Below are 23,998 nucleotides of genomic sequence, written 5' to 3'. Positions count from 1 at the left end.
AAGTCCTGCTGCGGCAACCCTCTATTCTCTCAATGCTTCTATTTTCAGCACGTTTGCACACTAATAAACCAGTAAATTCAGCTGAATTGCCCACATTTGTGGCTGACCCAGGTGTAGTCAAAAGCCAGGCTGCAGGACAGGGAACTTGCACAGAGCCCAGCCTGCTCATAAGAGGCTTAGATCAGCTTTCCAGGGAGATCAGCGCTAAAACTCATGGACTTGATGGAAACCAGAGAGCTGCAACCCAGCTCCGCCCAGCTGAAGAGTTGCTGGAGAGCTGTTAATCTTTTAAATGGCAATAGGCTATTAAATATTTACGTTACGCTAGCACTTGGAGAGTTTTTGGCCCAACAGTTGGAATTAACACAACTTAAATCCTGGCTCTAGTAGCTAAACGGTGCTGTGAGGAGGCCATTTAGATCTTATCTGTAACTCTGAGGAGGGCATAAATCCCAATATGTTTCTTTAATGTCTTCCTAGAGATTATAGCAAGAATATTCAGACCCACTGCTCTACAAGAACACAAGGACAAGCCAGAAATTAAAAGCATCCTTTCTGGTTCTTATAATTTTCAGCTTTCTCAACCCGAAGGAGCAGCAGCAAGACCAAACAACGCCAGGAAGCCTCAGGTGGTTGCAGGTATCCAGAGATGGCCTTTGCACCACCTTTTGTTACATTAAGGGAGCGTGATGGAGCCAAGCCCTGGAAAAGGCTGTGAAACTGGTGAGTAGGAGAGGTTTGCATGCAGGGACGGTCACGGGCACCAACAGCCCTCAGGCTTCACACAAGGCCATGCCAGCGTTGGCCTGACACCAGAAAACCACTCTGATCCATGCTTCAACTGTCCATTTGCAAGAAGGGCTCTGAAAAATGAATTGCACCACAGCATGCAACAGCTATCAGGGAAATAAAGACCCCACCACACCACTAAAATAAAGGAGATGAGTCCCCGCAGCGCCAGGGAGCAGATGCTTCTGCTGACCATATGTGCAGCCATGGCAGCAGAGGTGCTCCTGGTCTCTGCAGGGCTGCATCTGCTGCTGCTTTGTGCCCGCGGGGATGAAACCCTACCTGGCTGTCCCGAAAAACAAATGAGAGCTAAGCCTTTGGGACAGCGTTTGCACTCCTGATGTCAGTTATTAGGGAAGAAGGCCAAGAACAGGAGCTGTGGGATGATGCACACCACCTGCATCAGGCATCGGCCACGCCGGGTCCTCCTGCATCCCAAGGACCATTTGGTTTCCTTCCCTCTGCAGCAGGAGGGAAACCCCAAGCCCCACATAGTCCACAACATGCAGGGCCCTGCTTTGTTTTACTCAGTGCTGCCAAAACTCATACATTTCATAATGTGGAAAATATCCTCTGTTTTCAGGAGCGCTCTGGGACTAAACCCGAAATACGCTTCACATGTGCAGCTACACCAAAATGGCTTCAAGTCTCGCCAGCTTCCCAATGCCAACCTCGCGGCCCCGCACATGTCTAACACAGCAACGCCTGGGACACCCCCTCCTCCCACCACCAGATAAGGTTTCCCTGGGAGACCGAAGTTATCTTCATCTGCAGAAAGACATCAAACGCGATACTTCCCTCCCTTTCACTATTCTGGGAGTCAATGGTTAAAATTCAGACCTTCCAGGACAGTTTTTTTTATTCCAAGTGAGCCGCTTCCAAGGCCTGTTAATTACAGCCTATCTATCTCCATAAAAACTGCTGCAGAATGGCTCTTCTGAGCCTGCACACAGCTTCATTACCCCCCAGGCACCGGATTGCCATTCCCTGGCTCTGCAACAGGCAACTGAACGTCCTCGCTCCTCCGCTGCCCGAGCCGCGCTCTCGAGGGACGGCCCTAAAGCTTCAAGGTTTCAAGGTTTTTTTCATCACAGAGTATTTTTTGCAAGGCTGTTGAGAACAGAGATAGCCACTTCTCCTATCCTATTGCTGCTTACTGGGAGAGATGCTCCTGAAGGGTTTATTTTAGTTACCTGACAAGTAAGAAACACACTTTAAGCTCAACGGAACAAGATCACCCTCACACGAAGGCACAAACCTCACCTTAAAGCACAGCAACATGCAGAAGTCCCTTCTAAGTTAAAATAAGCTTTTACTTTAGTCTAAGGCTGGGATTAACCCTCGGAAACGGCGCTTTCCAGAACCACCACCCGTGATGCTGCAGTCCTGCGAAATCGGACACATCCACAACCCACATTTTTGAGATCTTCCTGCAGTGATGGCCATTGGACCTCCCCCAGTTTAAACTGGAGCTGACCCCTGCGCTAATGCCGATCAACACAGCCATCTGCCCCGGGGTGGCGAGGCAGCTGCACAACACCCAAGGTGCTGCTGGCTCCAATTACCGCAGCTCCCCGAGTGCCGGGGGATGCACAACAGCAAACCCCATCTGCCAGGTCTCCAAAACGACGTTTATCTCACAGGCAACATAAACCACAGCACCTCAAATGCAGCGGCCAGAGATCCTCGCTTGAAGCATCCCTGAACGCAAAAAAGCTGCCAAAACCAGACCTGGATGAGGGTGATGAGCTCCCGACTTGTTCTGCGATGGAAAAAATCACAGCGGAGGCATAAACCACATCTCCAAGAGCAGAAGTTATCAGCTTTGCTGCTTCTCTGCTGATAGAAGTGTCTTTTCACATAGGAAGGTTAGGAAGTGCTTACACTGAATCCCACATACCAAGCCTTGGCTTAGAAACTATTTTGCATTATTGCTGAAACACTGCTCTCCATTAATATAGGAAGAACAAAAATACACAGCGCAATATGTGCCTTCCTGCTTAAGAAGCTGGCATTAACTCTGGCAAGTGATGAATACACAGCACAGTTCAATACCTGCAGCATTTAGGAAAGATCCACGTCCCAGATGGAACAAAATAAACGATGCTATGTGCACAGCAAGATAATTTTAGGATATTTATAAAGGGAAGCTGATGCCACAAGTTCTGGCTACGACATATTGTGCTGGTGCGGGTCAGAATTAAAAAGCAAGTCTCAGTCCTGCACCATGGACACCACCGATTTTTACAAAACACTGATTTTGCGAAGCAAAGGGTGTTTATTTGATTCCACAGTTAATTGGAGAGAGGTGACAGATGCATCCAGGGGTAAGGCATCCACACCAGAAATGAAGTTTTCATTAGCGCGCTTATGGCTGGCTGCTGTGGTAAGAAACCGTTCAATATCACGTGGGGAGGAGGCTGCAGAACCATTTCAAAAGCCCCTTGTGTCCATTTTCCTGAGCGGGTTCGAGGCCCTTCATAAAAGATTAGATTATAATTTTAATAGCCTGCTCACAGGCTGCGTGGACTGAGGGGATTTATCTTGTCAAGTTAACAGTCATCTTCCTGTCAGCTGCCTCGCCTACAGCAAAAATAAAGAAAAAAAAGGGGAAAAAATGAAGAAAAACCAACCCCCAAGCCCTGGGGGGGTCTCAGCACTGGCAAGTCCGCCTGCTTTTTGAGCCAGGATGTAACCTGAGAGAGAAAATGCAGAGCAACGCTGTAGCACGGCCCTTCCCCGTGCGCCGCTGCATGACGGGAGAAGGGAGGCGGCCAAGAGAAAAATGCAGAGGATCCCGGGGATGCATCCATTCACCCTCTGCATCTGCAAACGCTGCAGAAAGCAAACGTTATTAACAGCAGCTGCGTTTTTAAGTGGCAAAACAGGAGCGAGCTTTGCCCCAAACCTGACAGTGGGACGCTCTTTGGAGGAACCGTCCCCCAAAAATGCTGGTCCCAGGAGAGCCTCCTCCACCTGTGAAAGGACCTAGGGATGGAGGAGGTTTTTCCTCTCCCATTGAATCCAGGGACTGCAGCGAGCACGGAGCCAATCGCAGCAGAACGGAGGGCTCGGTCCAGGGATGGGTTAAGCAAAGAGTGGGGCTGGGTTGCTATGAGAGGCACCTTTTTGGGGCAGGGAGGCCCATTTCAACAAAGCTGATGCAGAGAAGCCACATTTGTCATTCACACAGGGCCCTGCACGCACAAACAGCCCCTGTGAGCAAGGAAATACAGCAGCAAAGGAGATAAAAGCTCCACCAGTCGCACAGAGACAGCCTTCTCCCAAATAAAACCTCCTCTGCCCGGAACAAAAGTGCCATCCGTGGAGCTTTGCAAAGCGCTGTTGTTATCTACCGCGCTTCTCATTATCTTTAATGACGAAGTGTCACGGGAAAGCGGCCGCCCGCCTCCTGAAAGAGGGAAAACAAGAGACGTGGTGGCTATTTCTGGGCTGTGCAACCCCTCCCCTGTCTTTAGAAAGTGCCTTCACCACCGCCACCTCCCCCTTTTGCTGGCTTTTCCCCCGCTTGCTTTTTCCACATCCGTGTGGCCGCAGCCGTTACTAATAAACTCGAAACGATTTTTCACGACAGAGGCTTCCAAAGGCCTAAAAGGGGGTTTTGGTTTCAAATCATTCCCAGATCGGCTGCGGAGAGCCTGAGCAAGAGCAGGCAGCGGCTGTCTGTGGCGCGTTGCTCTGTGCAGCAGGAAGCAGGGGATAAAAGCGGGCTGGGTTGTAACTGGAACAGGGCATCCGCAGCGCTGCAGGAAAAGGGGGGCCAGGATGGGGACGTAGCGCACGCCGGCGTTTAAAAAATACTGAGTTATTTAGTGATTTTAGCAACAGGCACTGCATATTTGATATTGGCTTTGTGATACATGCTTGTGATTAAGGCATTTTATAGCACATTTAAAAAAAACAACGCTAAACCTTCCCCCCACTCCAAATCCTAAAGGCAGCGCCGTGCACTTCATGCATTTCCTTAATGCATTTGAAGTTTTACACAACATCTTCTGTTTATAAAGCCAGAAAGAGGAATCATTGCAAACACCTTATAATGATTAGTTTTCTGCTTTGAACTTTTAACGACGGGCTTTTGGGAGCGCTTTGAGAGTTTACTGAAAACATCTTGAACTTTAAAGCCAACAAAAGGCTGCTATGCAATATTACTGCTAGTCCAAAGATGAGTATTAAATTAAAAATAAATACGTGTGAGAGCAGAATTTGGTTTACTAAAACAGCCAGGATGCGTTAGTGAAATTGCATCAAGGGATTTGTACAAAGCAGCTAAAATGCACACACATCAGCCTCAGGTTTTAGAAACTTAGAAATGGGGGAAAACGCAGACCCCGTTTGCAGCGCCAGGGCTCACCGCTCCGTCCTGAGCTCTGTCTCTGGCAAAACTGCATCACCCCCTCCTGCAGCCAGCAAGGTCTCTGTGAGCTGGGCCAAAGCCAGCACGGGCTGCAGGACAGGCACACGAGGATTTTTGGCCAAGCAGCTCACTGACAAGAGCTCCTGGCCCGTGTTCACGTCCTGCAGGGGTGTGGGGCAGCGATCAGCTCCAGGAGAGACGCAGCGATGGAGCCATTACCCCCTGCTACCCTGGATGCTGCCGACCACAGCCTCGCTGCAGCTCGTCTGTGCGCCAGCAAATCCTGCACCGATGCTTTTAAATTAAACCTGAGTCTGATTACAGCGTAGGGACAAGATTTTAACTAACCTTTTATTATGGGCAATGTTGAAGCGTCTGCTTCACTCTCTCAAGATCATTTGAGACAAAGAGTAACAGATGCTGCAGTTCCTAGAGGACTGGCCTTGATTTGTCGTTAACCCAAACTAATGAATAGGTTTACTTATACTTTCACAAGAATCATTTCAGACTCAGAAAATGGTAAACGTTTGGAAAAGAACAAAGGTTCCCTATCTTATATAAACCTGAATTTTTCTGTAAATAACGGGGAGTTAGACCCAAACTGGGTCTAAAGCCCCGGGTGATGAGACAACCCACTCTTGTGTGCTCTATACTTGCATGCATGCAGAGCATGGCCGAAAACATGTGCAAGCCCACAAGAGATGCTCTCTTCCTGCATGCACAGCATCAGCTGTCCACTGCCTTCAACAGAATAGAAGAAATTGAGCCAAAACAGGAAACACGAGGAGTTGAGAAAGGCACAAGAAGCCGCCAATGCAGCAGCTGGCAGAGCTGGGATGGGGTAATCCCTTGGACGGACACCGGCCCTGACAAAGGACAAGGCACCGCTGATACAATGGCCTTTTGCTCTCACATATCCCCGTGCCACGATCCAAATTCGTTCCCCCTCTTCACGCCTACCATGTTAACTCCTGTTCACACACCCCATATGAGAGCGCACATCACCCAGCTGGGACTGGGTTGGTGTCACTGAGCCCCTCATGAAGGGGGACGATACACACAGGTACCCATTGCTTCAGTCTCAGAAGCCAACTGTTGAGTTTCACGTTATTCTCAGCACCGCAGCAAGGACAGTCACCCAAGTTCACCTCCCCTCCGTCATCCCCCCCAAAAAAGCCCACCCAAAAAAGAAAAGCAGGCAGTGCCAGCTCTTTGCTGACGGTGGGAAATTTTTCTTTGCCACAACATTGGTTAATTAAAGAGTTGGCAAGGGCCTGGTGACAGTGCCCTCTTTGTGCTGCTTATTTATTTATTTATTCAGAAGTACAGTACCAGCTTTTTGAGAGGCCTCATGTTTTCTCTGGCGCTGAACAAATGCCATCGCCCAGCACAATCAGCAGCCTGACGGGAACAAAGGACGCCAGCGCTGCCGAGCCCGGCATTGCATCCTGCTGGGAAACAGGGGGAGTGGGACAGGAATTCGAGGAGCGCATAACCAGGTGTAGGAAACGCTACAGGGGTGCCTGGAAGGAGGTGGCTGTGTTCAGTTTAACACCTTGTGTTGATAGGGTAATGCAGGGAATAAAAGCAGGCAAGAGGAGGATTAGGAAGTCTGTGCCGGTTGGGACCCTGCTGAGAGATCCCTGAGAGCTGGCAGGTAGGAGGAGGGATTTCGAGCGGCTTTTCCTTGGCTCCGGATTGTGCACATCCCCTGCAGAAATGGGGGCTGGGAGCAGTCTCTGGCAGCTGCAGCGGCCCGAGACAAAGAAGTGATGGGAAAAAGGAAGCTCAGACAAGCCCTGGGAAGGCAGATCCACACTCACGCTGCTGCAATCAGCGAATTCAGCTCCTGCTCCTACCTACGCCCTGCCCAGATTTCTGGTATTGAAAGGCTCTATTTACAGAGATGCTGCACTGAGCTTTCCCATGCTGGTGACAGCTACGAGCTGTATTAAGTTACTACAGCTTCCCTTACAGCTCAGTCCATGCTTCAGTTCTCCCCTTGCAGCTGTTGGTAACAGCCGTGAGAACAGACCCAGCCGTAACTCCAGACCACTGAGCGAGCAGATAAACTGGGCACCAAAAAGACAACTCCCCTTGCCTCCAGATGCAGAGCCGTACCAAACAGCACTCTGGTTGCAAAACCAGGAATGAGTCCCAGTAATCCCAATGCCTGCTCCCATGCCTGGTGTCAGCACACGCTCCCCACCAGCTCCTCACACAGCCCTGCTCCCCAGAACCACGCTCACAGCACTCCCAGCCAAAGCCCCCATTTAACAGGAGCTGTTTTTCCCTAAAGCAACGTCAGTCTCTTCCAAGCTGCGGTCAGATGTGACTCTGTGCTGATGCAGGCTTCCAGCGTGGTTTTTAGCTGCCTTGGGAAAGGCAAAACAGTTGTGCTGTCTAAAACCAGGCGTTTTCCTCTGGTGGAAGGCAAGAATGTCAACGGGCTGACACAGGACAGTAATTGAAATGGGGGTGTGAACCATTCACAGAAGTCCTCAGTTACTTACTGTGGGGTCTGTCCAGAGGGAGCACTTGGCACAGTCCTGGCAGGGAGCCCCGGGCGAGCGGGGGTGCTGGCAGAAGTGGTCGTACCCGTTAATGGCAGCCCGGCAGAGGTAGCACATCTGAGCACCGCAGCGGCACGACATGCGGTTGCAACCCTCCGATTTAATGAGGCCGGTCCCACACTTGTGGCATTTTCTAATTCGGGCGGCTGTCATTTTCTCTTCTCTGCAACGCAACAGGAGGGAGAATAATTAGAGAAGGGTCGTTTGCAGTGGTTAAAATTACTATTACACTACACCAGCGATGCTTTAAGCCCCTTCTCCCAGTGCATCTCTCCTCTCCTATGCCGTCCCCATGGTCCACTGCTGTTTCAAGGAGGTCTGGGCTCGGCTCCACTTGGAGCCAACCCACGACAGCTCCAGAACAAATTAAGTGAAAGAAAGTCAATCACCAGCCACATGCTGCAGACCCGATCCTGGTTTCCATGCGAGCCAAAACGCCGCAGCGCCAGGCTCTGGCGTGGGAGGAATTTAAGCCGTGAGTCGAAGGGCCAAAGGGCACGTGGATGCTTGGGTTGGCTGCGGAGAAATACAGCTCGGGAGATAAAGTTCAGGAAAAGCAAACCCTTGGCTGTCATCTGCTCGCTGGTTTTATGTTTGCCTGTTGCTCTGGCTACGAAGTTGCCACGACCGTTTATTTTCCTTCTTAACCCTGGCTGCTACGCTCCAGATTTATTTGGTTTTTGTTAAATTTAAATCAGTAACTGAAAAACAAGCACATCTTTCCCCACAGAGACTGGGCTTTCCCCCTTCTCTTACAATTCCCTACTACCTTTTCCAGAGGTTACTGCTCTAGGTTTTACTCTAATGGGAATCCAGGACAAAGCACGGTCCCTGTCCCCAAGGGACACCCTGGCAGCGACACAGGCTCCAGCGCAAAGGCTCAGCTCCCGGCAATATTATTTTGGCACAGAAACGGAGGAAAGCCTTGCTCATTTAATTAAAAGACTTCAGAATATAAGTTGTCATCCTAAGGGCCAATTTTCTGACCGCTGGAGATCACGTTACAATTTAATTCACAACCTAGAAGTGAAATCTGATGACAGAAGAGCAGAGAGGCTGTGTTTTCATTGAGGGAAGCGCAGTTTTCTGGCTGCGCTGACTTGACAGCGGGGAATGATCTTCCCTCGCCAAGCATCTCCACCCAACTAGAGCGGACCTGCAAAGCCAACACACGTTTGGGAGACGACAGGGAGGGATTTTTGAGGATCACGGCACTGAACCAGGCTATGGCACAGCCCCAAGAACCGCTCCATCAGCGCGACGGGAGGCGCAGGGAACGGGGAGGTGGGATTTCAGCTGCCTTGGAGGCACACAAAGCTCCCGCATGGTTATACCTGGCACGACCTGCACTCGGGCATCAGGAAATATGCTAAGAATAGAGACCAAAAAAAAAAAAACCCAACTTGAGGCTGACTTTCCTCCGAGCTGCAGCTGCTCTTTCCTCTGCTTCTCAACAGGATGCTGCGGATGCAGATTTTTTTTTGGAAACTTTGAGCGAGGCAGGAAGTTTGGCCTGAACTCCAGCTGCGCTTCCCTTTCCTTACGCAGGGCTTCAAAAGGAAGCTTTTAGTGTATCAGGCAGTAAGACTCAGCCATCCACAGCATTATTCCTGATAGAGGTTGTGAAACGGATTTTTTTTCCCTTATTAGGGACATGACCACGCGTTCGCCCTCCCTCTCACCCCTCTCTCCTACAGGGACACGGGGAGCAGAGAAAAGTCATATCAAATGTGTAAGGGTTGTGTTCTGAATTAGGGACTGCGGGATGAGCAAGCAACAGTCATTCAGCAGCCCAGTGGTGGAGCTTTCCAAACCTCTACTCACGCCAGACAGACTCTAAATCAGAGAGGAACGGATTGGGCAATGTGGGCAAGTCCCATTTGACTGTACCAGACACGCAGCTCCATGGATGAACCCTCCCTTATTTCCTAAAGGCAGAGGATTTTGTCATTTAAAACTTCAGAATATTTTAGGGGAAAAAAAAAAAATCCTATTTTTTGTAGGATTTACACCTGTGTATTTCAAAACGTGACTCCATTCTGTAACGATTCCTACAAATGGGTTTGAAACAGAGAAAGAGCTTCTGTAAGAAAACACATCCCCTCCCACAAAGCTGAGCAAACCACGCGCAGTCTCTGCTCTGGATCTTCAAAGGGCAGCAATGACTGACTGTGACTCAATGCGCTTCTTTTCCCCTGCGCAACACCTCCCTTGCCCCCCCAGCAGCGCTAAGGGGGTTTCTCACCTCCGTGGAGGACCAGGTGCCAGCCTGCCAGACACCGGGCAGGCCAGAGGAACAGGCTGCGCTGGTGACAACTCTCCCACACTCTCAAATTACCGCCTGGATCTGCTGCCAAGTATCTTTCACAAAGAAATCCCATCCTGGGAGCCTTCTGACCCGCAGCTTTGACATCTCCGAGATGCATCTGCATCTGATCACTAAAAACTTCCCTGATGGATGGCAGCGACACCCAGCAGACCTTCAGGGCCTCTGGTAGTGACAAGATCACGGGGCTTCTCACCCCTCCACACCAGGGTGGATTGCCCAGTCTGTTGCTATCACAAGTTCATCCACCCCCTTATTTTACACTTACATGGACGTCCTGTATTTGATGTCGTCCTTCTCAGCCAGCTGCTCGCAGGTGAGGTTCATGTGCTCCTTCCACAGCCCCTGGCACTTTCGGCATGTTTCCTGAGGAGGATAACAAGAATTAAAGGATGAGAAGACCCAGCACACCACTAACAGCAGCAGGAATTGGGAAAAATCCCATCTCTTCCCCTGCCACGCTGCAGGTTTTCAGTTGAGGATGGGGCTGGCAGTGTGGTACAGAGGTCTGCAGGTCTGCCCTCCAGCAGAAATCAGAATAAAGCTATCAAATAATGGGAGCCAAGGGTCTTTCCAAGGCACAAGAACCCAGGTACAAAATGAACCCGTAAATCCTAGTTCACCTAAGACTCATGGATCAGCCACCAGGTTCCCTGGTTACCTCCCTGAGGAGACGGCAGAGATGAAAACGTGGTGCTAAAGGACACCAAATTCATCTGTTTCCTGACCAAAATCCTTCACCTTCACACAAAGGGCTTCTCACTCAGCAACCTTGCAGCTGCATCAAAAACTCTGCTCCACCACGCATACAAGCAAATCCATATCATGCTTTGTAAAACCTCACAAAACAAAGTTAAAGCAGTTTACATGAGTAAACAGGTTAAAAAGGCAGGATGTGGACAAATGTCCATAGAACAGAGGTGGAATATGAACAAATATTTGTGAATTTAACCAGAATAGCTCAACTAAACTTAGAGCAAGCATCTGAATTCTCCTGTTCTTGTGAAGTCTTGGCCAACAAGGCTCCAACTGGGGGCTGGTAAAGCTGTGTGGAGGCACTATTGGCAGGGGAACTTGGACTAACACAGGGGATGGAGTTGATTTTTTCGGTCGGCTAGCCAAAGAAAACATAATTTTGTTTTGGGTCAAACAAGAGATTTGCCTTTAATTTGAGGAAGATGAAAAAACACCCAAATCATACTTGGAAAAAGTACATGTTTCACGGTCCAACCGTTTCATCTTCAGGATGGCTGGGCTCAGCCTTCTAAATCCAACTTTCCCCTCTGGCAGGAAAACCCATAGGGCTGTGAAGCCCCCTCTTCCCCTCCACACCAAAAGAGGTCCCAAAAGAGCTTTACCCAGCTCTAGTGAAAAACACCGGCTGCAGAAACAGAGCTTTTTTGATGGCATTACCTTCATTTTATCTTAATGAAGAAATCGGACGTTTATAGGAGATATGATAGAAGGAACTGCTTGAAGACACACGTAGGCAGCAACACGCTTTTGATCCCAAATCAGACAAACAGGATGAAGAGCAAAGCTTCCCAGGAAGCCTCCCCTAGGAGGGGATGCAAAACGCTGACTTGTTTGTATGCGTCCTTGTTGGGAGATGTGCAACAGCTTGTGCTTTCATCTGGAGAATTAAAGGCTCCTCGTCTGTGTTTGCAGATTGCAGGGTAAGGGCTGTAGTAAGAACAGAGCCAAGCGTGTGACTGCATCCCAAAAGCTCAGCAGAGGATTTTGGGCTCGCTCGCCTCGTAAATGCACCCTCTGGCAGGCAGGCCCTGGTTTTAAGGGGCAGTAAATGCCTTGGTTCGATTGATACTCGTAAATCATTCGTCGTATCCTGCATTTTCCTGCTAAAGCTGTTAAAACAGGCACCATTTTGTGTGCAGTTTTGGCAGGCTGTGTCTGGCTGCTATCAGCACGGGAGGATCAGACCTGGGGCCCGTTCACATACCTTGATGAGGACCCACCTTCCCCTTTTATCCTCAGCACCCAGCTACAGCCCTTCCAAGACCAAAAGCGCTGCAGGGTGCTTTTTTCCACGTACACCAAGGGTTAAACCCAGCCCTTGGAGCCCTGCTACACAGAACCACTTTCACACGCCAGCGACGAGGAATTTAACAGCTTTTCGCCAGAAGGGTTGGCACACTTTCCAGCCAGGAGCCTACTATTCCCAATTACTTAACTCCAGGAGCCTCCTTCGCTGCCGAATTCCAAGCAATGCCCTTCTGAAGCAGATGGTGCTGCTTCCAGGGTCGTACCAAGTCATTCCTTTTGCTTTTTGTTACCACCACAGCAATGTAGATCCCCAAACGCACTGGGATGCCATGAGATCGGGGGTATCTGGTTCTCTGTGTTGCCGTGTGCATTGCTGGATCCCTTCCGGGATGTTGGCCATGAGGAGCTGCAAAACCCTCTGTACTCCATGAAGGAGATGTCCCCATGGCTTCCTAACTCCAAATATCACCCGGTGCTGCTTCCGACCAAGCCATGTCCTCCCCGAAACAGAAGTAGAGGTAAAATGAACAATACGTGTGCCATTTACTCTTATTTGAACCCAACCTGCTTGGCTGATGAGGGTTTCACACGTCTCAAGTGATGACAGTTCTGAGCTCTACAATTTCCACAGGGCGCTCTTTTATTTTAGAAACAGCTTTTTGTCTGATAAAGACACGTGCTCTGCCATTACCATATGTATTAAGCTAAGCAGACAGTAGGATGGCTGATTTTTTGCAACCAGCCTGGATTATTTCTATTGTAGGAGCAGCACTTGGCTCTAAGACTGGCTCCCGCAATATAAAGCAGTGCCTAAACCCACACAAAGTGGGAATGAGTCCTTCCTGGCCCCAAAATCTTCTCCTCCAAACCTAATAGATGAGAAGTAACTCGGTCCACCCAAACCAAGACCCTGCCCAGCCTCTCCTCCAGCGCCGTGTCCACAGCAAACCCTGGCCTATTTGCGTAGGGGCACCTGATGTGGGAAAGCACGTTTTGGTTTAGTTTTAGCAGCTTTCCAGTGAAATCCATAATTTCTGGATGGTGTGAATGCCATCTGTCTCTCCTGCCTTTCCCCAGCCCACTCCTCCTCGCAGACAGGTACCACTAAGGCGGCTCAGGCTTTTGGCACAAGGGGAGTTGTGTTTGCCGAAGCCTTGGCATCGGCGATCGGCTCCACACCAGGCACGGATGCAGGAGATGAAATATCTGCTGCCTGTTGCATCTGCCCCAAGCTTGGCAGGCAGCCTGGGACAGGCCATTAATGCGGAGAGGAGGATGTGATGGAGAGGGTGTTTAATCGCACGCTGTAATCTCCTCACTGTACATCTGTTCGAGGCAGTGGCTCCGTTTCCTCTCGCTGCCCACCAGGAAGCAGCCGGGATTAACACAAACACGTTTGGGTTCAGCATTTTCAGGGTCAGCGGTGCGGATACGCAGCTCTCTGTGCTCAGGGCCAGCCTGGCAAAGGGTGGCCGGTTTGCTTTTAGCACTGGTGCCACAATCCTTAAACATCCTTGTTAATTGTCCCAGCACCTAACGAAGGCAGAAGTGAGTGTTTTACGGGAACCACCTTCCCCAGCACTCCTTACCGGTAATGGATACTACAGCTTTAAAACACAGCCTGAACTTTTCGTTTTCACTCCACCATCTACTAAAAAACAACTTTCCAAAGTCCAGCTCACAGATTGGGGGTAGGAACCCAAATAATCAACTCTTCCCTGCCAGTCTCCACGTCAGGCTGCTGCATGCACTGCCCGCAATGCAGACAGGCCAGCGCTCCTGGTTTCAACCCAAACAAATGCCACACGGACAAAAACATCAGATGAGAGGCACGTAGCACGGAGCAGCTGCCCACAGCATTCCTGCGTGCCCGCTTCTTCCGTGGGAGTTTACACGGAGCCATTTACTGATCGAGCAAAACCCAAAGGGTGGCGGTGGTGTGGGGGAAAAACTCAACTTAAGCAACAGCAGGCGATGGCCGGGGCTGTCATCGCCGCTCTCCAGCTTGCAGTGGTGGCTCTGAGCAGGGTCCAGCGCTTGCCTGAGCTCTCCATATGCTGGTTAATTAAATCCTTTTGCTGCTGTGACTCCCCGCGTCCCTCAGGAAGGACGAGCAGCACACGCCAGCAGTCTCTGCACACACAGGGACGTTGGCTGCTGCGCTCCCTGCTAGGGGGAGAGGGAGGTAGAACGCGCTGTGTGCGCCTGGGATGGAGCCCCACTGATCCTCTGCTTCTTCCTGCTTTTAGACACACAATAGCGCAGGCCGACGTCCAACAGGCCGAGTTTTACCCAAAAGCAGATGTGAATGCAATCGTCTCAGAATAGCACCTCAGGGGCAGCCCATCCTGCGCTGCTTTAATTACAGGGCTGCAGTTCCCAGCCAGACGAGTTAATGGGAAAACAAAGAACCACACAGTCTCCTTCCCCACAAAGTCCCCACTGTCCACAGAGCCGTGCTGACCTTCACTAAAAATGGCTGCAGAAGTGGCTAAATGAATGTAACCTTTAAGCATGGATAAGCTCTCAGGAGCAAACTCCTTCTGGGCTGTTTCTGGGATTTCCTATATATTAAGCTGGGATAAAGAGGCTCTAATCCAGCCCAAGCCAATTCATTTTGGCAAGACCCTTCTTTAGAGATGTACAAACACCCAGCACAAGGAAGCAGGACCCCAACTCCACAGGCACCCAACTGCCCAGTACGGAGCGCGCTCCTCCCAGTACAAACCGGTGTGGCAGCTCTCCGGTCCCAGAGCTACCAGCATCATCGCATGCAACAGGTATCAACTCCAAATGCACAAAATCCACACAGCGTGGAGAAATGAATGCTGTTCATCAGATGGGCGATGGGGCAAGGAGCAAGGGGCTTGGAGGACATCGGTGCTGGGTGGGTTTGCTGTTCCCCCATCCCCAGGGGAGCCGTGCTGGGTCCCTGAGCAAGGCTGTTCCCCGGGCAGCGCTGCCGCTCAGCGGCCACCGGCCACACAGCAGCTGCGGGCCCCGGGACAGGAAAGGAGGAACCGAGCAGCTGAGAGAAACTCAGGAAAAAAGAATGAAGCGTCCTCTCCTTGGCTCAGCCATGGTTTATTCTGGGAGGGGAGAGGCTGCAGGGGGAATTAAAGCAAACACATAAGCCTTAGACTGGGCTGTAAGAACGTGCTAGGGCGTAAACATCAATGGAGGGATGGGAGAGTTAGAAGCTGGCGAGGGAAAATCTGCATTTATATCTGACACCCACCAAGAGGGCTGGTTAAAGCTTTTATGACCATGTATTAAACCCCATTACTGAAAACAATGACCTCAGCCAATGCCTCCTGTCCTGCATGTTCTTGCTAAATTAAGCACATCGTACTCCCTCCCCACCTTTAAGACACTGGAGATGTGCAGTGCCCTTTTGCCTCCAGAAACGCACCGGCAGGCCGGTTCCCACAGAGGTTTCGCTCATCTGCGTTAAAATGCGAGAACCAGAAACGCGTGGTAACTCCCACCCCACGCGTGGCTAAGTCAAGTAGGACTGTCTTGAATCTGTAACTCAGAAGTTCCTGAAACACACACACCACACCAAAGCGAGCTTTTCCTCTCCCCAGGGCTTGACTTTAAAAGGCCAGACCAACTGCTGCTTTGGGTGCAGTGGTTAGAGACCTATACAGCAAAAATATCTGCAGCTTCACACGAGAAGTGCTGCTCAGCATCACTATCACCCTACAGCTGGCCAGGGGTGGAAGTGGTGCTAGCACGAGAAGTTGCTTGCTGATCTCATGCTCACTTGCTGTAATGTAATCAGAGCAAGAGAAATGGCTCTTTCACTCAAAAGGATCACACTGTAATTTGGCCTTGTACAAAACTTTACAGAAATGAATAGTTTTGGTTCAAAGCTGCCTCCTCTCAAGCTCCAGAGATGTAAGGAATCCATCAAAAGTTGCAGGCAGCAGGTGACTGCATAAATGAGCACTGGAGAATTTGCATCACAGCAGACATCTCACCAGGATCCCAACTCCTAAGCTGAGGAACAAGCTTCTCCTTACCCCAAATAACATTTTTCAGAAGCGAGTACCCTGCCCTGAGCAGACTCATGTCGCACACAGCATCTCTCCAGCTCAGCCTCCCGGGAAATTTGGGTACAGCCACCATGATTTGGCTCTGTGACCTACCAACCTGAGCCAGCGTGCAGTGCAGGTAGAGGAAACCACCGCTTGGTCACTTAATAAAGGCAGGTTAAGGACAGTCTGTACCTCACACTGAAGATGTTGCTTAAACCAGCATACCTGAGGTCAGATTGCTCCTTCCCAGGGCTGAAAGCTAAGAGAAATGCAGTACATGCTATTGGAAACACGTTTGTAGCTGCTAACCACAGCTTTTTGATCTGTGGGACTGGCTGCAGATAATAGCTATATGCCTTCCCAGCCAATGTAAATAACTAAATACCAGCAGAGCAGTTCAAAGCACCCAGCAGCTGACCCTCTGCATCTCCCCCAATGCAGATTGCCTTACCCCACTCTGCAGAGATCTAAGAGGTCATCCACCTAATCCTACGCACAACCTCACCCAAAAAGAGATGCTGCTTCCAACAGCTGGAGCTCCACGTGATGACATCCAGCAGGGCTAAACAACAGGGGCAGCAACTGTGGCACTGGTGGAGACAATAGAGACCTTAGGAGAGGAACAGATTTAGATTTCAAGACAAGCAAGCTGATTTTTAAAGGATAACTCTGGAAGATCACACCCAACATCATCAAGAAGGTGGAGGTGTAACAAAAGCAAGGTATCTTATTTGCAGAGGTTCCTGCTAACGACGCATTGTAAGACTGAGAGGAGGAACAATTACTGAAGTTAATTTTGAAACTTCCCTGTTGCACCACCAGATGACGAACAAACCCTCACCCCAGACACAAATCCCTGCCCAGGGCTTGAAGAAAGCCTCCTCCAGACCTGCCCTGGTTTTCTTGTGGTTCTCCCATATGGTCTCTCAGATTTTATTATGAAAGGAGTGCAGGAGGAACTCGGTTACCGATGTCCTCTGCTCCTCCAACAGTTGCATGGAGGCCCAGGTTTATGTAACACACCTACAACCACTTTTAATGAGTCTCTGCAATACGGCAATTTTGATGGCAATTTAGCTGCATTAACACACTTCACTTCCAATTTAGAGCCTTTTTAACCGTATTCTCTACCCACACCAGAAGTTAACACTCTGGGTCATTATAACACCAGAAAAAGAGGAGAAAAGGTGAGCTGTGTGAGCAGAGAAGCTATGATGGTAAACAGCTTTAGTTGAGGTACAAATACACCCTCAGAAACCAGGCAAGGACAGCTTGCTTTGCCAGGGAAATTAAACCCAAACAAGTGGAAACTTCAAAAGTTAGGCATTCCTAGCTTTAAACTGGCCACAGTAAAACAAAAATAAATACAAAACGTTGAGGAACTAGCAAGGATAAAGAGAAATGAAAGCCAAGTGATACCTGACCTCCTCAACATCTCAGGAGTTGAGATGGTTTATTGCTTAAATGCCTATGTGGTACAGAGTTACCTCTTACCTGCTGCTCCCCACGAGGGCTCTGTGCAGCCCCTGACCAGAGCAGCAGTAGCCAGCCTTGTACCTACAGCATTTATGGCAAATGAACTGAAAATGGCCCTCTGAACTACTAACCTCCATCTTCACCAACGTGACACTGAGTCATATGCAGCTCATTTGCTACGCTAAAATAAGCTGGTGGTCAAACCAAAGAAGATGGCCCATACCAGCAGCCTGCTGAAACATCCCGGCGTTTTTTCGTTGTGCGAGATTTTAAACAGCCAAAACCATCAAGAGGTGCAGTGGGATGGAAGAGTTTACACACACAGCTCCAGTGCAAACATACGCTGGATTTTACTGGATTTCCTCCCGCACCACAAAAGCTATTCAGATACCTGTTCAAAATAATGATAATAATGATAATGATTGATAATAATGGGTCTCTTTAGTTTGCAGAAGAGGAGACTGAGGGGTGACCTCATTAATGTTTATAAATATTTAAAGGGTGAGTGTCACGAGGATGGAGCCAGGCTCTTCTCGGTGACAAACAATGATAGGACAAGGGGTAACAGACACAAACTGGAACACAGGAGGTTCCACTTCAATTGGAGAAGAAACTTCTTCTCAGTGAGGGTGACAGAGCACTGGACCAGGCTGCCCAGAGAGGTTGTGGAGTCTCCTTCTCTGCAGACATTCAAAACCCGCCTGGACGCCTTCCTGTGCAACCTCATCTGGGTGTTCCTGCTCCGGCAGGGGGATTGGACTGGATGAGCTTTTGAGGTCCCTTCCAATCCCTAACGGTCTGGGATTCTGTGAAAAGACGCGAAGCAAATGAGTAAGTACCAAAATGAAGCAGAGTAAAGTGAAAACTCATCAGGGAAACATGTGCCAGCAACTCACCGATTCCTCTTTCGGAGCCCATAAATGACACTTCCATTCCCATTCCCTCCTGTACCCAAAGCACCCATGAGCCTAGCCTAACACCAGCTGGGCCTGGGTTTGTTTGGAGCAGAGATGGCAAAGCAGCCTCAAAACTGCACCCTGGGGTGGTTTCCCAAGCCCTGCTAAGGCTGTTTGGCCCCACAGCTTTGGTACCTGCAATGTGCCTTCCCAGGGCTGCAGGGAGACACACCGGGAAGGAGATGCACGGATGTCCAAAACCAGCAGGGAGATGCTACAACGATCAAAAATGGGTTTTACACACTATAATGGGGAAACACCAGCTTCAGCCCTTGCCATCGCATCCCTCAGGTTGAACTGCCCCAGCACCGGGTATTTTGCAGGCAGGACCATACCAACCTTGAGGCTTTGAATTAAAAGTGTCCACCCCACGCACCCACCAGCCCCGACAAGGAGCACGGCCGAGGGGATACAGGGATCCCAGGCCACTGCTCCAAGTGCCTGCTTACCCCTGCCCAAGCTAATCCTGCCCAAAGCCGATCAGCCTTAACTCCTGAGGGAGGACGGGCAGGTTAATAACAGCAGGGCTGCAATGTCCTGCCAAACAAGGGCAACTCGGGACACATTTTGTCTTCTAATTAGATGAGTTGTTTAATCTGTAATTTAATTCTCATTTCAGTCCTACAATCCCTTTCAATTCACTTTTTTAAATAGTCTCAAAAATGGGGGCACTTTGGGATAAGAGGAAGACCACCCCGGATCTGCAGACATTGGAGCTAAACTGAGTTCGCAGTTTCAAGGGGAGCCTCTGCACCCACATCAGCTCTGAATCAAAACCTGGTAATCCAGCAACACGGGCTCCTTCTGCACAATCCCATGAGATCAGGCAAGAGGCAGGGAAAACAAGACCGAAACCAGCACCTTGAACCCTGAAACAGTTGTGGGATGGCCCATCGCAACACAAGTGAGACGGGAAGAGCGCGCTGCAGCCCTCGGCGTTGCGAAATGCCAAGGCAAGCAGCTCCCTTCCTGTTAAGCTTACAAACACTGAGCAGAAAGAGCAGTTCCCCTCTTCTCCCCCTGCTTCGGCAGAGCACACAAGTTAAGTTGAGTTCACAGTTCAGCTATTTGCATGGCATGACTTGTGTATGAACCAGAGATGTTGCAAGCCTGTTTTCTGTTAAAAAAAAGCCCAAAAAAGCCATTTCCAGGGATCCACTTGAGACCCAGCAGTCATTCCCAAGGAGCAAGAATAATTTCTGCCATGACCCAACTACAAGGGCAAAACAAACTGGAATATTTCAGCTGCAGGATGAGGGCCTGCTGGGTGCACACAAACCATCTCCCTCCTTCTACACTCATCCAGTGAGGAAAAATGAGTTCGGGAGGTGCTTTGGTATGGTTGAGTGTGGGTAAGGATCAAGACGGTGCTTTGGGGGTTACCTTATCAAAAGGGGGATTATTAAGTTATGCTGTACACGCAGTTCCTCCGAAAGGATTAAGTGCGATACCCTCAGAGGGACACGAACCACGGACAAAAGTGCAGAGTGTGGGATACCGAAAGATTAAATCAACCGTTTTGGCAGCACAAATGAAGTATTTAGAAACAGGGCTGGTTTGGGCAACTTCCCCAGCCCCAGAGCAGCTCACAGATCCTGCTCTCATTTTCCCGGGACTTCTATTGTAACGACAAGGAGAGGAAGGAAAAAACCCAAAAAAAGTGCGATCACAAACACACACCATGGTTAAAACAGAGTTGAAAAATATGCAGATGCTACTGAAAACCATTTCCAAATTGCTTTGTCAACACGTGGGAAGCATTTAGCTCCTGCTGACCATTTAGTAACCCTGGGGAAGAGGCTTTCCATGTCAGCAAAACCTGCTGCCCTTCCTCCAGTGAAGCACCAAGGAATGGAGGTCTCCAAAACACTTCTCTCTGAAGGAGAAATCCCAACCATCCACCTCCACCTGAAGAGGTGATCTGGTGAGGGGTGGCGGGAATTAAACACCAGATCCACGATGGACTGAGGTGGTTGCATGGGCCCACGTCCACCGCTCACTTTGAACATCTAACCCATTTGTCCAAAGGTGCAAATAGGGAAATACCAACCAGTGGGACACAGGGAAGAACCGTCTTTCAGCCGCCTGCCAGAGAAAAGAGCTGGGGAGCCCCAAAATCAACCATTTTGCTTGGGTCAGCAGCTCCTGTAAGCAAAAAAGCCTCGTGGACAGTCCCAGGAACATCACTACAGACTGTCCTAACCAGTTACTCCTTTTTGTCCTCCTAATTTCAGAGGTCGAGCGCTAAATGAGAACCGAAACTGGAGTGGCAGCCAACAGGTTTTGCAGGGAAGAAACACGAGCTGTACCACTTACAAATGGAGCGGTTTAACTGACTGCCAAGCGAGCCATTTGCATTCACGTCCCGAAACAGGATACGAAGCGCTCTGCAGCAAGAAACAGGAGATTCGCTATATTAGAAAAATACTTTTAAGGTTCAAATTCATCGAACCATTTGCAGCCACAGATGATTTGTAGAAGACATTATTGGCTGACAAAGCTGCCTTTTGGCTTACCAACACCATTGGCAATTACCACCCAGGGGGACATTACCTGTTCTTAGCTAATGAGTGAAGCCGGTGCCAAGCACCAGGCACAAAGACCACAGTAACTGCTGTAGAAAATGGCTTGTTATGGTCCAGGAAGAAAACTATCCCAAAATATCCACAAAAGGCCAAGATATTGGTGTAAAGGCCTGAAGGTGATTGCAAAAAGAAGTTGGTATTGTCCTGTGCTTATCTAAATTCAGTTAGAGTTATCCAGATTCAATCAGACTATCAGAAAACCACCCTGGGTTTGGACCAGATAAACTTCTCCCCATGAAATTCGGGAGAGTCACAGCTCCTAATTGCTGTCTTAAGCAACAGGCCTGGCAACCTAAGGAACCTCTCAAACAAACAAAAGCAGCACCTCTGGGTAGGTGTCGTAACTGGGTTTATTTTAGCCTAGAATTTACCATGTCGCAAATCGCATCCCTGCCCATGCGGAGCTGCTGAGACCAAGCCCCTTCCCCTGCCTGACTTCTCACTTCCACTTCTGACCCAGGGTTTTACTGCAAAGGGAAACCAGCGCTATTGGCCATAAAAGGAAAAGAGCCATTTGTCACATTGCTGCAGAGGAGTCAACCAGAAGGGACTTCAGCGACTTCCTTAAAACGCCGGAAGCAGCAGAGGCCGCTGCCATCCACTTTAGGACTAAAGGGTTTTTCCTCCCACTTCAGTCAGGGATGCAGGGGGCAAGGACACCAGAGAAGACCACTGATGTCTGGTTTGGGAGGAAGACAAAAGGGGAGGAAAACCAAAAGAGATGGCCCCAAAGAGGCAGATCTGGGGAGCTCTGCCCTGGGCTCCTGTGTATGTTCTGGGAAGGCTCTGCGAGGGCACTTCAGATGCACGATGCACCATTTCATGGACCAAATATGCTCCTTTTCCACGCAACCCGAATTATGGATCTGCTGGAAAACCATGTTTAACAAGCTGAGAATTTCAATTAAATCAGGAAGGCATTTGGCCTTTTAGCTAGGGCATGTTTGTGTTCAGTTAACAAACCCCTGCGTTTCTCCTGTCAGACATTATTCTGAATTCCTGTAACTCAACCCAAAAATACAAGCAATCAGAAGCTGTCTTATTCAGGAACAGTAACTTTGCTTTTATGATTTTTTTTTATGGTTAATGGCTAATATCCCACTAAACACAGCCATACTTAAACCCACTCACAAGAAGACGAAGGCCAAATGCCCTTGCACTTAAAATCGCTCGCTGCTTTCCGTCCACCTCACGTTTCAGATGCTGCGACCACAAAAGCTGATGGGACAATTTCATTTTTGTACGGCACCGCTTTCACTTTCAGAATCACATTAAACAACGCAGCAGCGTTGGGTGGAAACCACAAAACTGGTTATGACTCCAGAGGTCGAAATTACCCCGAGCTTCAGTTCATCAAGTTGGATTAGGGAGATTACATCTGCACAGGAGCATTTGGGGAGAAAAGTCAGTGTAATGCTTGTAGGGCATGCTAAGATCCCAAGACATCATCTATTGAGGGTTTTTTTTGTGGGGAGGTTGCTGTTACTGAGGAAACTATGGTAAAAAAGCAGTTTAGAGAAGGTCAAAGAATCAGCGCTTTGGACTCTCAACGTCTCCAAATTTCTTCCCTGTTGTGGTTCTGATGTGCACTAATGGTGCACTGAAAACCCTCAACCCTCTCCCTTCTTTAAATATAGACACACTACTACATGACTTCCCAGGAGCTCAGAGAAGATGTACGATAACAGAAAAGCCACAAAAATGTCACTTTTTGGTTTTGGCCACCAATCTGGAACCTCTCCCTTGGAAAAGCGGCTTTTCAGAACAAGCCTGAAAAACACTACGGCTCATTACAGCACAGGCAAACAGAAAAAAGTCACCCTCCCCAATACACCATTAACCACCAAAATTAAATATAGACCCAACAGACATCACACAGGCTGTGAGGTTTCTTTGGGTGTATTGTTCGAACCGTATTCTTCTTAAATCAGATCTTCACTACCCACTAAGATTTTGGCTGGTGCTGGGTCCCACTGCTAAACCTGATGCTGGTGTCCCCTTGCAAGCCAGCGGGCTGTGTAAGCTGCCCCAACAACTTCCCAAGCCAGTTTATCTTATGAAGCAAGACCCTCAGCACACATCACACTCGGAGAAAAAAAACAGCAAGAAAAAGGCAGGTACAGTACCTCATTTTACTGTTTTCTGATGCAAAACACCACAGACCTTTTTTGACACGAGGCTGCTAAAAATAACCCGTCCTAAATAAAGTCCTGCTATTTTTATACAGTCACGAGAGTCACTGGATTGCTTCTAATTATCCCATCCTTCCCCTTGGAATGTCTATTTGTGCTCAACAAGACACAACAGGCTGTGACAGCAGTGCAATCATCACACATCTTGAATTACAGGCATCTGGGTAAGTTTAGTTTCTCAATCTGAACAGTTCTGGGAGAAGGACAGCTAAAAAAACCCTTGTTTTACCATGGCCTTTGGAGTCTATGTTAAAAAGGAACGAGTTTACAGCCAGGTACCTGATCAAAGCAGAAACAGATCTTACACTGGCCATGCTTGACAACAAAACTGGTCTCTAATATGGATTCACGGCAGCATTAGAAGTGTTCCATCTAAACAGGATCAACAAGGAGACTCCTAAAAAGCCCCTAGAGCAGGACCAGGTCTGCTGGACCTCGCTGGCTTTCCTGTCAATACACCCTTACCACTGCTGCTTCCAGGGGACATTCACTTCCCCCAGACAGTGGTAACGCAGAGGAATCTGCTGCAGGCACAACAGGAATATAAATAGTTGGCCATCTGCACTGCACCAGACTGGCAGCTGTATCTTCCCTGGTAAGCACACAGCCCCTGCTCTCCCCATATCTCCCATGGTGCGAGTCAGCAGTCAGCTATTACTGGAACTCATCGCTGCACGGC

General features: G+C 49.3%; 1 protein-coding gene across 1 annotated transcript in view; it reads right to left on the bottom strand.

Annotated features, from left to right (window-relative positions):
* RNF216 (ring finger protein 216) overlaps positions 1 to 23,998 on the bottom strand; it is a 59,732-nt gene that overhangs the window by 708 nt on the left and 35,026 nt on the right. Inside the window, exons 13-14 of the mRNA XM_010187898.1 lie at positions 10,335 to 10,432; positions 7,681 to 7,903 (exon numbers count right to left, since the gene is read on the bottom strand). Of these exons, the coding sequence (XP_010186200.1) occupies positions 7,681 to 7,903; positions 10,335 to 10,432 (321 nt within the window). The remainder of the gene's footprint in view (positions 1 to 7,680; positions 7,904 to 10,334; positions 10,433 to 23,998) is intronic.

This window comes from Mesitornis unicolor, unplaced genomic scaffold (genome assembly GCF_000695765.1).
Source record: "Mesitornis unicolor isolate BGI_N332 unplaced genomic scaffold, ASM69576v1 scaffold19367, whole genome shotgun sequence".
In the NCBI taxonomy this organism is placed as follows: domain Eukaryota; kingdom Metazoa; phylum Chordata; class Aves; order Mesitornithiformes; family Mesitornithidae; genus Mesitornis; species Mesitornis unicolor.
Note: the sequence above shows the minus strand (reverse complement) of the source record. Positions and strands in the feature narration are given on the sequence as shown.